The sequence below is a fragment of the Octopus sinensis genome, linkage group LG2, assembly GCF_006345805.1.
Source record: "Octopus sinensis linkage group LG2, ASM634580v1, whole genome shotgun sequence".
Taxonomy (NCBI): Eukaryota; Metazoa; Mollusca; class Cephalopoda; order Octopoda; family Octopodidae; genus Octopus; species Octopus sinensis.
In genome coordinates this window covers 128,558,642-128,573,152 of record NC_042998.1, presented here as the reverse complement: position 1 = coordinate 128,573,152, position 14,511 = coordinate 128,558,642, and the positions used below count along the sequence as shown (strand labels likewise).

General features: G+C 32.3%; 1 protein-coding gene and 1 long non-coding RNA gene across 14 annotated transcripts in view; one reads left to right on the top strand and one right to left on the bottom strand.

The window, feature by feature from the left end:
• LOC115230663 (myoferlin) overlaps positions 1-14,511 on the top strand; it is a 208,485-nt gene that overhangs the window by 94,321 nt on the left and 99,653 nt on the right. For 11 of the 13 annotated variants that reach the window (XM_036499276.1, XM_036499275.1, XM_036499274.1 and 8 more), the window contains 4 exons: positions 4,721-4,915; positions 6,382-6,432; positions 8,270-8,416; positions 11,008-11,022. In XM_036499276.1, the coding sequence (XP_036355169.1) occupies positions 4,721-4,915; positions 6,382-6,432; positions 8,270-8,416; positions 11,008-11,022 (408 nt within the window). The remainder of the gene's footprint in view (positions 1-4,720; positions 4,916-6,381; positions 6,433-8,269; positions 8,417-11,007; positions 11,023-14,511) is intronic. The other 2 variants (XM_036499290.1, XM_036499279.1) reach the window with 1 other exon arrangement.
• Positions 2,959-13,013, bottom strand: LOC118761439. The gene is made up of 4 exons (XR_004997380.1): positions 12,897-13,013; positions 9,353-9,358; positions 4,044-4,048; positions 2,959-2,970 (listed from the first exon to the last, which is right to left on the bottom strand). It is a non-coding gene; the product is annotated as an uncharacterized LOC118761439 (long non-coding RNA).

Sequence of the window (14,511 nt, the reverse complement as noted above, 5' to 3'; positions counted from 1 at the left end):
CTAACAATGCCCTCCCTTCACTCTTCCCAAACCTTCCCTACTCAAGTGTCATCAACAGGCAACCTAGACACTATATACTAAGTCTACATTGACTCATAGATAGACCTTGAAAATATCCTCCAATGGCATTATATCAAACTTGTCTCTTTGAAAAGCAAATTTAAAAAAAAAAATCTAGAATTATTCATCAGAACTACACCTCACCTTCCATTAAACATGTGCAGCATGCAGTTAGGGCCTTTGCTGTCACTCTAAATACTGGGCTTCAATATCCATGACATCTTATGGTGAATGTTCATTCAGAAAATAGCTAGGCTTGTATCTTAGACTGGACACTCTCTTCAGAGCCAGAAAATACTTCAGCTCCCTGTAATTATTGATCCTCTATAACTCTCAGGGGAGACCTACTGTGGGTACTTCTCCCATATCTGAGATAGAGTAGCTGTTACATCCTTAGACTGCATTTAGAGAAAGGCTACATGATTGTTTGGTATAAAGTCACTTTCAGACAGGCTATCTTCTTTATTCTTTGTTTTTCTATCAATACAGCAACGACCTCTGTTCGTCAGAGATGGCTGGTTTTTCCTTGCTTCCACTCAGGCAGTCGTCATTCACTCCTCTCTCCTCTTTTCACACAGATGTTGTGTGTAACTCTTCCTTCCCAAAATATCAGCCCTCTAGAAATTCCACACTGCACATTAATTGCATCAATCACACCAGTTTCAAAGGGCTTGTGAAAACCATGGACATTGCCCTTTTCTTCAAACCTGGCTAATATAAAAAAAAAAACTACCTTTTCCTTCAGTTTTCTTTGTATTGTGGCAGTTGTAGCATTAAAAATACTTATATTTATTGGTATCTATCTTTTATCATATTTGATAAATAGAGTATCAGTGAACAAATCATACATATATGGTGAAGTATTTTGATACCTACTAATATAAACCATTACAAAATTATAAGTAGAAGTGAATATAATGAGGTATGTTTTTCAATGGCTCTACCACAGTAAATATATTTAGTCTCGGTTTATGTTCTTTTTGTCAGAGATGAACTGACATACAAAATGTTACCAGATAAATTTCCATATTTTGAAATAGTTCAATGATTTTGAGAATATTAAAGTATGGATATGTTGCTTTCTTACTTTCATTGTGGTTGTTACCTGGTCAGGTCAGGTTCTATTGCAGCTGGTACCATGTAACCCAACATGTTGACTAGCTAGTATCTAAACTGCTAGCCCACACATCATGCAGTTTATTGAATAAAGCAGGTGGACTGTTATCCAGCATGATTAAAGTTAAGACAAATCGAAGGGTGAAAGAGGTCATGGAAGTCAACAATAACCAGAGAGAGGATAAGGGTTAGCAGGTTATCTTACTGAAACATACACATTGCTGTGCTCCTACAGGAATTTTCTATCTATGAATTTTTAATGGATATTAGTTCACTAACCAAAAATTGAAGTAGAAACAGATTACAAACCCCAAGTGGAGGAATGGCACAATGTAATTTAGGTGGGTGGAGGGTGTGAAATAATTTTATAATTTAAAACTTAGTTGTTTAACCTCCAATCATACTTGATTGAGCAGATCCATGATCAAAGATATTGCAGCAGTGGTCATTCCATTATTTTTTTTCTATTAACCAGTCAATATTAACCTTTGTGCTCTCTGCCACCCCCACCTTTAAGATAGTACTGTGAAATTTTGTATGTTGAGTGTTGAGACTCTTTAAAAAAAACCTTGCTTTCTAATAATTTTAAGGTGTAAATTTGAGACGGGATTTATAAATCGGGTAATTTAGACTGAAAGAAGGCTGTTGATCAGATCAAATACATTTTTATAACGGCTGATTTATAGAATTGCCATGGTTTGCAAAGGATTGAGAAATGAACTTGTTTGGAGTGAGGTGGGGTTTAATTTGACTAGAGAATACTTTGTAAGTTTAGGTATTTTGAGCATAGTTTCCTTCAGACACTTTTGACATTTAACTTACATAGAGATGTGATTCGTGCCAGGTTAGAACAGTGTGCTTTTGTTTTCTTTTGTAGTTTGCAATTTTGCACTAAATTGTCTTTTACCCCATTTCCGAAAGTTTTGTCAATCCCCTTTCATTTAAGTTGTGCTAGTTAGATATTTGTGTCTATTTTTAAGAGTTGATTTCAGTTTGTTTAAGCTATTGTTAGTAAGATTTCATTATTTATTTTTTTTAGTCTTTTTATTTTTGTTGTTGAACTGCATGATTATATCTGTTTGATGACAGATGTAAAGTATTGATGTTTGTGGGGGATGTGTTCTTTTGTAGTGCCACAGGTGCTTGTTTATCATATACTTTGTAACTTGGCGAGCATGTATAATGAGAAAATGCCAAAACAAATCATGAAAGTTGTAATAATTCCAATTGAGTGTATGAATTGCTTTGTTCCTTTTTCAGAAAACACTCCTATTTGTACTTTCCATACCTTCTCTTGTCCTATATTTCCATATGATGATTTATTTTTATATAAATCTTATGGAGAATTTACCATTCACCAGTCTACAACAATAATTTCTTTTGACTTGGTTAAAGGGTAAAGACCCCTTTCAGTCATGAATGACCATGAGATTGCACATAGAAAGTTATCCTCTGAGGCACAAGTCTGGGCTAGGTTCTTTATAGAAGACCACCAGTTGCTCATGCATACCAGCCTCCCCTATCCACACCACTAATGTTATCCAAGGGAGAGTCAAAAGCTGATACAGCTTGGCCTCAGTGATGTCGCAACTCCTATCTACAGATGAGTGAACTGGAGCGACATGAAATAAAGTCTCTTGCTCTAGAACAACACACAGCCCAATCCAGGAATCAAACTCACTACCTCATGATTGTGAGCCCAACACTCTAACCACTGAGCCATGTGCTTTCAAGGTTAATTTTATAGCTGATGAAACAACTGTCAAATGAGTTAGCCTATAGAGAACAAAGTATCTAACTAGATATCCTAAATTATTTTGGTCAGCTTGAAACATGCACCAAATTGTCTGTCATATTCTTTCCCAAGTGTAATAATGTTTCAAATTTTGGCATTAGTTACATTGACCCTTGTGCTCAACTGGTACTTATTTTATCAATCCTGGAAGGCTGAAAGGTAGTGTCAACTTTGACCTAGTAATAATAAATTAACTATGGGAAAATATGAGCATTAGTTATGCATAATATTAAATATATAGTTATGTATAATCTTTTGTACTCTAGGCACAAGGCTCAAAATTTGGTGTGGGGGGGGGGGGCAGTAAATTAAATTTACCCCAGTATGCATCTGGTACTTAATTTATCGACCCCAAAAGAATCAAAGGCAAAGTCGACCTCGGTTGAATTTGAACTCAGAACGTAATGACAGACAAAATACTACTAAGCATTTCACCTGGTGTGTTAACGTTTCTGCCAGCTTGTTGCCTTAGTTATGTATAATGTTAAATATATAATAATATTAAATATATAGTTATGTATGATATTAAATACATAGTTATGTATAATATTAAATATATATTTACATATAATATTAAATATATAATAACATCAAATATATAGTTATGTATAATATTAAATATATATTTACATATAATATTAAATATATAATAACATCAAATATATAGTTATGTATAATATTAAATATATATTTACATATAATATTAAATATATAATAACATCAAATATATAGTTATGTACAATATTAAATATATATTTACATATTATATTAATTATATAATAATATCAAATATATAGTTATTTATGATATTAGATATATATATATATAGGCGCAGGAGCAATCATCTCAGTCATTACAAATATCAGTACCTATAGTTAATTACAAAACCAGTTTCAAGTAACTGTAGTGCCAGTCATTAAAGGAAATTTTGTTGATGATACTTCATTTTAATTTTCGAGGCTTTTTGTTTTCAAACTATCCTAAAGATAGCTGGTGTCTAATTCAATAATAAGATCTAAAATCAAGTTAAATGTCACAGAATAACTATAAAATGAAAATATTAGTCATTGACTTATTCTTTTCATTACTGCATGATTATTTCTTGATAGTTTTCTAGTGCTCTCTACTTGTAACACATTAATACTAACTTAACTATTGTTTGTTGTACAGATATCTCTACATAATTTTGTCTTCTGATACCAATCAATCTACAGTACAGTGATTCTTTCATCAGAGAGTATGGTACAGGCTATGTTTTATTGATATGTCAATAAGACTGAAACATCCCCTCAGATGTTGCCCATACATGCAAGAAAAATAAGTTAGGAGATTTATTGTTGTGTCTGAGAAGGGTCATAGTGCCTTAATATAACACACCCACTGATTCATTTCCACTCATTTATTTCATGTTTTAATGAAGTGGAGCTGTCAGATTTAGACAGCAGAACACAGTGTCTTTCAGCATCTTGCTAGCTTGGCTAGAGCTTATCTCGTTTGTAAGATTCCTCATGTGTTGAAGCAAATTTTCACATTGCACAATTATTACTAATTAGCTATTTAATGTTGACTGCATTAAATATGTTAGTATTAACTTAACTGTGATGACATAAGTTCTTCTCCTAATAGCATACAAACTTACAGTTCACTTCAAGAATTAACCAACAGAAATTTAAAAATAGAACACTTACCAAAGTCACCAAATTTGATTTCTTTATGTATTTTTATGTGGCAATTTTTTTTTTATTGCAGATTCGTGTGAAAGTCTTGGAAGCCCGCCAGTTGATGGGATCCAACATCCAACCACTGGCTAGGGTTAAAGTCTACAATCAAACAAAACAGACTCGTGTAAAGAAATCAACCAATTCTCCCTTCTGGAATGAATCATTCTTTTTCAACTTCAATATGTCGCCTTCAGAATTATTTGACGAGCTTATTGAATTCCAGGTAAAAACATTTCAGAAGTTGACTTTTAACACTATATTCTCTGATTATTTAACTTAATTCACTTTTCATACATGCTATGATTTACAACCAGATTATTTTGTTTATTTGGGTTAATAATAGCAAATACACATGAAAATGTGTTTTGTTTTATATGGATTGTAAAATAGTGTTAGATGCTGGTAGTAGTAGGATTTAATCATTTGTATAAAATGTATGTTAATTACCAAAACTGTATTGAAGTCTATTGGAGCACACTTTGTTCTTAGTCTCATTCTTAGAATGTTTGCAACAGATACGAGTTCACTCTGATGTCAGCTTTTGGCTTAAATCTCTGGTCTGAAAATAACTCAGTTCTGGATTTCACTGCTTCCCACTGCCTCAACACAAATCGTGATTGCTTCCTTTGTTTTGACCCACCAATCTCATATGTCATGGATACTGCTCCTCTTGTTAAACCAAAAGAAAAAATAAATTACTTATTTCTCAATAGAACTTTATAAAAATATTTGCAGTCTAATCATTAGGTTCTTGATTTAACAGGGATTATAGAATTTAGGTATTACATCCAAATAAGAATTTAAGCAACTGTTTACTGAAAAATAGGAAATGAGATTAAGTATCAATTGTTGATGAATATTTTTGAATATTTGATGAATATTATGAACTATCATAATTAGTATATTAGTTACAAAGTATATTAGTTACAAGAGTACATCATCACAGGTGTTATTTCCACCATAAAATATATCTCTCTGAAAACTGGTCACAAATCATGTAGAGACATTGCTGAGTTGTAAGAACTCTTTAGTCTTGTAGGAGGCATGACGCATCCCCTGTGCTGGTGTCACAATAAAATGCACTTAGTACACTGTAAAGTGTTTGGTATTAGGAGACTATCCAGCTGCAGGAACCATGTTAAAACAAAGACACCTGAATGATATCTAGTTTTCAATATGCCAAGAAGAGCAGTAATTTTTAAAAATCAGATTTGGACTGTGATAATCCATCAAACGCATACAAGTATGGAAAACTAATGTAAAATGATGATGGTGGTGGTTATATTGTCGTAGCACACACAACTTACTAAATTACAGTACCCTTGCAGTTCTCTTACAGTCATCTGATGTATTGGCATTGAAAATGAGCAAATGAAATATTTAAGCACTCCCAAGCCTATCTTTTTTTTTATGCATCTTGAAAAAGACCTATCCAGCATTTAGGAAGCTAAATTCGAACTGAAAATTCAAAGAGCCAAAACAGATGCTACAAGGCATCTCAGGTAATACTCACCTGAATTCAACATAGGGAGTACTGGAAAGTTTCTTAGTTATTCTAAAATTTTTTTTATTCCAGATACTTAAACTTTGGTTAATATAGGATGAGAAATTTACTAGTTTTTAAAGCATGAATTTATTCATTTACTATTTTATATTGACTTTTACACCTAGATACATTAACTTTTGCAGGTGTTCAACTCGAGGAAGTTACGATCTGACTCACTCATAGGTTCTTTTAAGGTAAAATTTTATTTATTCATTCATAGTTTCACTTTGGTGTCGATTAACAAAACATCCAATAAAAATCATCTAAAAAAAACATAAATTAAGAAAAAGTATTGACTATGTAATATTTTCATTATAGTAAAAATTGCTCTTCTAATTTTGTTAATGACAACTAGCATGTAGTCTATTAGTTTGTCACATGTGGTTAAAATATTCAATAATTGACACAGACTATGCTTTTGAATATGTAACAATTTTTAATGTTTGTTTTGTAAGTTTTCTGGAACATTGCATTTGTGTTTTCACTAAATATATGAAAAGAGAGGTTTTTTTCACAGCACTGACTATTGATTTACTGAAGTTGGCCAGTTGCTGTCGTAATATGCAGGATTAAATTTGCATATTACTAAAAGGTTTTATGGAATATGGGCAGAATAACTTATCACCATGGACAAGCACTACAAAAAACAACCAACAGCAAAAAAAAAAAAAATGAATATCAGGAAATAAAAGATTAGAATAGTTGACTTTCAACTGAAGAGAATATGTTTCTTTTTAAGATGGAGCTGACCTTTCCCAGTGATATTATGCAATTAATCAACAGGAAAGGCCACCATATAAATTATGAGACAAGAGATTTTTGATCATTTATATCTAAGCAGAATATAGTTAGGACTCTTTGTAATAAACAGTAGGTTTGTACCCTAACACCCTAACAATATAAGCAAACTTCATACTTTGACACAGTTTCAATAACTGTATAATATCCTTGCTTTAATTAATGTATTTGTATTAAGAGGTATATTCTCGATGAACAATTATCAGAATCAGTATTGTTTTGTTACATATTTTCAGCCAAGTTGAATCAAGAACTGTGTACAATTAAAAGCACCTTTAGTACTAAGTTGCATTTGGATTCTGTGTGCATATGTGATAATACAAGATGTCCCAGTGGTTAGGGTGTTGTGCTCATAATCATTTATATTAATAAAAGCAAAATTCTGTCTGTCCGTCTAGGATCCCTATAATTCAGTCTACATTTGCTCTACGTAGACATATCATACTATTTTGGAATCAGGATGATACCGAGATTGAAAATTTGCCCTACATTTGGTTCTTGAACGTCCAACATTGGGATCTGATTTAAAAGCATTTGGGTTGCTATTTCTAGCAGATAATTCTTGGCTGATTCATGCCATTTTGGTGATGTTTATCATATGGCATCAGAGATCAAGGAGGAGATAAATGACTTCATTAATTTTACATCAAGATAAGAACTTTGAGACAAATTGGCCAATAGTTGGAATTCAACTTGGGACTGGAACAATAGAATATTTGGATTGCAGAATTAATTCTCATCCATCCTTAACCTTTGATCAAACATCACTGGGGCATATTATAATGGAGAAAGCTGCTTATTAATTAGGTATGTAACAGTTACTAAAAGAAAGCAATTATTAAAGGCTTGACCATCTGGAAATTTTTTTTTAAATCCATGTTCCAAGAAATTTCCTGTAATTTTGATTTCTGAAGTTTATTGAATATTTGAAATACAGGTTTTTCACAAATTTAGATTCATTGCATTCACTGCAAGGTAGATTTTTATGTTTAATAAACAATATTCATTGCTGGCAAAATTTTCCGTTGCATTTGAACAGTCTATCACTCTTGTTGATCTTACCATTACAGAACAGTGCACTATATATATATATATATATATATATATATATATATATATATATATATATATATATATATATATATACATATATTGTGTACTATAAAACTATAATTGGTAAACAAAATTATTGAAAAATTGTATGCTTATAATATTTTCTTTTTCTTCTCTTAGATGGATATTGGAATGGTCTATGATGAACCTACACATGCATTTATTGGGAAATGGCTTCTTCTTAGTGACCCAGATGACACATTGGCTGGTTGTAAAGGTTACCTCAAAATATGTGCAATTGTTCTTGGGCCTGGTGATGAATCACCTGTAAGTTAAAGTTACTTTAATTTACCTCAGCTTGTTGTGTGTTGGCAATATTTTCTCTTATGCATGTTTTGTTATTGTTTTTCTTTTTAGCTAATTTTTGTTAATTGCTTTCTATAGGAATTCAGACTCTTGATTCATAAGTTATCTCTTATTTTCATTTGTTAAGTTTAGCTGATGTAGATCACATTCTAAAGCTTCTAGAAAAATTAGTTGTCTATATTAGATTGTGTTGCCTTTCTTAGCATAGCATTCTGCAGCATAACTAATAGTATGAAATTAGCATAGCATTCTGCAACATAACTAATAGTATGAAAATACCTATAAGAAATTACATTCATATAAAATCTGACACAAACAAAAATTTATTTATCTAATCTATCAAGGCAAAAGATCCTGACTGAGATCTTCCGAACTCACCCTCTCCACACAATGTTTGATCACCATGTGTTAAAAAGAATGTAGTCTGTCACTACCATCACGTGATTGGTTCTCATGGCATCCACTTTGTTAACCTCAAACAATGTGCTCTACAGTATTCAATATCCTCATCAAATTTTTCTCCTATTCATCCAGAGTAATATATCCTTATGTATGGAAAGGTAATAGTGTGAACTCAAGAAGAGTAACCTTTCCAACCCTGCTAATGGCTGCTTTATCACCTTCCTATCCATAAAGGTGACTTATGATCAACCATCTCTTTTAATACATTTTCTTTTTCTCTTCTCAGTGGTTACCAGTACAGTTTCTTTAGAATAAGATGTATCTGAGAATTGCACTCCTACATCAATGCTTATGCATTCTCATCATTGAAAGCTTTAACAAAACAATGTTGTTACTTTGAGACAAGCAAATGACATTATTGTGGCTGTCTTGAGAAGCTAAAGTTTCTATCAATCTTGGATTGGAATTATCTCTTGCTAGACAACTGAATTGTACTATATGCTGACAGGATTATTCCTATCTAGATTAAGTCTAGTATATTCCAAGGTCCACTTATATCCCATACTCTTCCTTCTGCTCATTAATAATTTTATTTTATATTTCTCATACATACTAATAATTAGATGACCCATCCTACCTTCCTCCTTAACCTGTACATAGGTTTCATCTTCCCATAATCCAAACTCCTCAAACTAGACATGCACTACTTTAATATACTGAGATCTTGTCTGCTGTGCCAAATACTATCCAGCAGAATGTTTTATATATATATAACAATTGATGAAGGAAATGAAAGGTAGATTTATCACTTAGTCTTTTTAGTATGATTATCGTTTTGACCCATCCCGCAACTGTCTGTTATGGGTAGGATATTGGGCATCTAATTGTGTTGCATCAATCTATGCAGTTTGTGTTGTATCAGGTACATGCATAAAGAAGATGTCTCACTAGATATGCTGAGTTGTCCTAGGCATGTTGTTCTTGCTTGCTGCATTTTGGTTATGACTAACTAATGGAGCTGGCTACAGTTGTCTCTGAGTATATAACATAAAATAAAAATCATACAATTATAAAGTATAGAGAGTAGAACCTGTCAAAGAGAGAGTACATTTAGATTAATGGAGAGGAGTGTGCACTCTGTCATGAACACACACTCACTCATGACCAGCAGTGCACACCTTTCCTCATTAACTTAAATGTAAACCCTCTTTGATAGCTTGTACTCTCGATATCTTATGATTGTATGATTTTAATTTTATGTTGTATACCCACAGACAGCTGTAGCTGGTCATAACCAAAATACAGTAGGCAAGAACACCATACCTAGGACATCTCAGTATATCCTGCAGGACATCCCCTTCTTTATGCATGTACCTGATGTGACACAAATTGCACAGACTGATGCAACACTATTAGATGCATGAAATCCTACCCGCAACGGATAGTTGTAGGATGGGTCAAAACGATTGTTGTACTGAATAAAGACTAGTGCTAAATCTATCTTCTGTTTCCTTCATTAATTATTATCTCAATTATCACTGGAATTCCTGATGTAGATCCAGCAGATATATACCCCCACCGTGGATGATACCAGGTAGCCCAAACTGTGAACATGCTTTACTCAACACACTAATTGTCCAAATGAATTACACACACACATGTATATATGTATGTGTGTTTATTTCAAGTTGTATATAAGAACGATTTAGCATTAAACTACAGAAGTACTTATGCTTTTTAGTAGAGCACATGCTTGCTAAACTTTTACAAGAAGTGAAGTGATAATGACTTTGAAGTTTCAACCTGTTAGCCTTTGTTGAATAAAAGCAAAAAGGCCAAAACTTTGAAGTTACTGCCACCCCTTTTGTATAAGTTTTTCTCCTGTTCAAAATGTGGGCTATCATCAAAGAAAAATGTTTACGTATTTCCAGCAGTTATGGACTTAATATTTGTAGATTGTTCATAATTTTGAATTTAATAAATTAGGCTACCGAAACTGGTGTTCTATCTTGAACAGGTCATTTGTTTATTTTCTGTTTGATAAAAGCATATAATTTGCTTTACATGTGTCAAGATTTTGTTTTGTGGTCATGCTTTTATTTTTTATTTGAATTAAAATCTTTCTATGTGGTTTTCTTTTGCACTCTTAGATGAAAACTTTAGAGGTAAGTCAATAAAAGTGGTTTTCAGTACACCCTTAAATTCATTAAATCATATGCTTTTTTTGCTAATTGCTATTTAGCATATCAGCTAAGTTGATTTTTCTTAATTTCATTTATCCTTGCTACATAGCTGCTCTCATAGTCATTATCTTCATTGTCACCATTGTGCTGGCATGGTTTGACAGATAGGCAATGTAGCATCCTGATCTTGTGTCATTTCACTCATGAGACCTGACAAATTTTTATGTCAGAACTTGCTCCTTACAAAGTCTTCTTTAGTCTAATTCTACAGAATTTGCCTAAGGAACAACTTCAGGGTAATTTTTCCTCAGCATGTATGATTCATTTCTGTTTATATATGAATGTGCATAGTTCTTTTTTTTTTTCCTTTTTTTTTCCATACATCAGCCAATGTTTTTGATGGCTATTTGCATTCAACCATTATCAAGTGGATTCTTCATCAGTTTTGATATATTCGTTCACTTAGTCATAACTTAGGTTAATGCCCCAAAAAGCATTGCATTGCTTACACATTTCATGTTGTTTACTTTTCATACAGAGAGAAAATATTACTAGCAGAGGGGCAATTATCTCACCATTTCCTGTTCTATCAAACCCTGTCCAATACGCTATCTCTATATTCCATTCCATTAATAATTGACACAGAGCTTATAAAACTTAGGAATTTCTTCTATTAAGCTAAATAACTGAATGCTTAGTTTCTGTTTACATATTCTATCAACTACTCAAATATGATGTAGTGCAGCTCTTTCTCCCTCCAGCTTTCACATCCTCAATGTTCTGTTGGATCAAGGAGTGTGAAGACCAAGAGGGTGCCTGTATCTGCTCATGAAACAATTAATGCAGATATATGTTACCAGGTCATACTCACATATGAGTGACTGTTATGGTTTTAGTCAAGGACACTTCTGATTTCTGAGCAATCTACCTGAGATCCCACTTCATTTTTTTTTTCTTTATGTGTATTCATTATTTGCGATGATTACTCTATAGACCAATGATTCCTGGCCTGTGGTCCGCAGACCCCTGGTGGTTCACAAAAGTAGTGCTAGGGATCCGTCAGCATGTTAAGCTGACAGACCTTTCAATATCCTGGGGTCTGGGGGAAATCTCATTTAAATAAAAGGTGTCCTTGGTAGTGAAAAGGTTGGGAACCACTACTGTAGACTCTCTGTATACTCACTTTTTATGTATGAAGCAAGATTTACTATTTCTGTGCTAGTGCCTTTTTTTCTTTTTTCTTTTTTTTTGTTCCTGACACGAGCAACTTTTTAGCATCTTTAATACCTTTGAAGTTCTCATTCCATCCTTTTGATTTGAGAGTTTTTCTAAAATTAAAAAAAATTTTTTTTTTCATCTTAAGACTCTCTACAGAAAAATATTACTGACCATCCATTCTTGAATTCCTCGGACATTACTATAAGATAGTTGAGAATAGCCTTCCTTGATAGATACCCACTGAGGATAGCCTTCCTTGATATATACCCACTACAATACTAAAATTCTTTATCTATCTCAGTGTTGATATTGATAAATTTCTCAAATTTTCATGCTTGTCTTGATCCAAGATCATAAGTCATTCATTCTCCTAACTGTCTCATCATCCAAACATTTTGCTTCAAAATTTTATTTGCTACTGCTTGACTCCTCAATCAAGTTAAAGATTTTTGGTAGACAAAAAAACTATTCCCTAGCTAATCACTAAAACTAATTAACACTATTCAGTTATTAGTGGTTGTAATATAAGGGTAACAAACTATTGATGTAATATAACTACAAGAACAAGTACAATGCAATACAGCACAATTACAATACAAGTTAATACATTTACTTCAGAATCAAGTGATTTACGAAACTACAGGGTGGCCATAAAGTCATGCACCATCCTGCAATATGTGAAATTGCTAACATTCTCTTTTTTTATCTGTTTTCACAACTGCCACTATTACTCACAAACCAATCCTCATTGAATGGAGGCAGATAATCAACAAAACGAGGGCAAGGTAATGGTGTAGTGTAGTGTGGGATTTAGCACAATCAAGTAATTGGACCGTTTTATTTTGAGGGCTCTGTGACAGGTGATTCGTATCTGGACATGCTTAGCAACAAGATGCCTCACGTGCATTCACTTGGAAGGGGAAATTCTGTCTGGTTTCAGCAGGATGGGGCTCCACCCTATTATGCATTATAGGTTCGTGATTTTCTGAATGAACATCTACAGCTTTTAATCATTCAGATGTGGTTATGCAGGTATCTTGGAAACAAATCTTCTTTCTTTGCTCATTAACCACAATTCTTTAACTTCTTTAAAATTCTAATTTTTGTTTTTATTCTTAATATATATATTTAATTAAACTTAGCTTCTCAATTTCTTTTTCTTTTCTGTTTTTTTCAATTTGGATATTTTACTGATATGAACAGAATTTTATAAAACTAGTCTTTTATCTGCTATTTATAATTATCTTAATCTCAAGCTGATGGTTGTATTGTTTAAAAGTTTGACATTAAGAAACTGAAAGATTCATTTTGTTAATGAAATGTTTGGGTTTATATTGAAATGCTTTTCAAAATCAATGGCATAATCATTTCTAGATTATTTTTCTGTCTTAATTCTAAACAATACAATCAACTTTTTACTGAGATCATTCTTAATAGTTCTTGAAATCACTTATGGTTAAGTATTGTTATAAATACTCTAAACTAAGCTGAATGTATCCTTTGAATTCAGACAGCTTTCATAAAATTTAATTACTCCTCAGTATTATTATAGCCTTGGAATCATATCAATACATTAAGACTGATAGTAAAAGTTAATATCTCTCCCTAACATTTCACTATTTTCTGTAGTTTGTTGACTTGACTCTTCATACTAGTCATATAAATTCTTTGAATTTTTACTGCATAATATGCTTGAGGTGATATTTGCTATTTAAAGACAACAATGGAAATATTTTTTTGTATTATTGTTTGTAAATCCTAATTATTTCTTTTAGTCATGTGGTAATATTTAACTGCTAAATGTTAATATATAAAGAAGAAAAAATATTTTTGATAATGTATAATTTTATTCACGTTTGTAATCAAGTCTTTCAATCTTGTATATTGAAATAAATTTGTTGTCCAAGCCTCATTTGTATGTTTTCTGAAATTAGTTCATCCATTTACATTTAGACTAACCGAAAGTAGAGTTTTAATCTTTCACTGTTATAAATATGCTTAGATATTAAGAACTAGTATGTGCACATATACAGACAGACAAACACTCACTTATCTATATCTACAACAAACTGATATGCTTCCTACAAGAAAGGTAACTTGGAAATCTTTTGCTTCTCTAAGATAACTTTCTTCAGTAACTTGGAAATACCTATATTAATTGCTTACTAAAGGGTGTTGGTTAAAGGTTCATTTTATGCTTGGCTTTTCTTTTTTTTTTCTATTTATCATATGTATGTATGTATGGATGTGTGT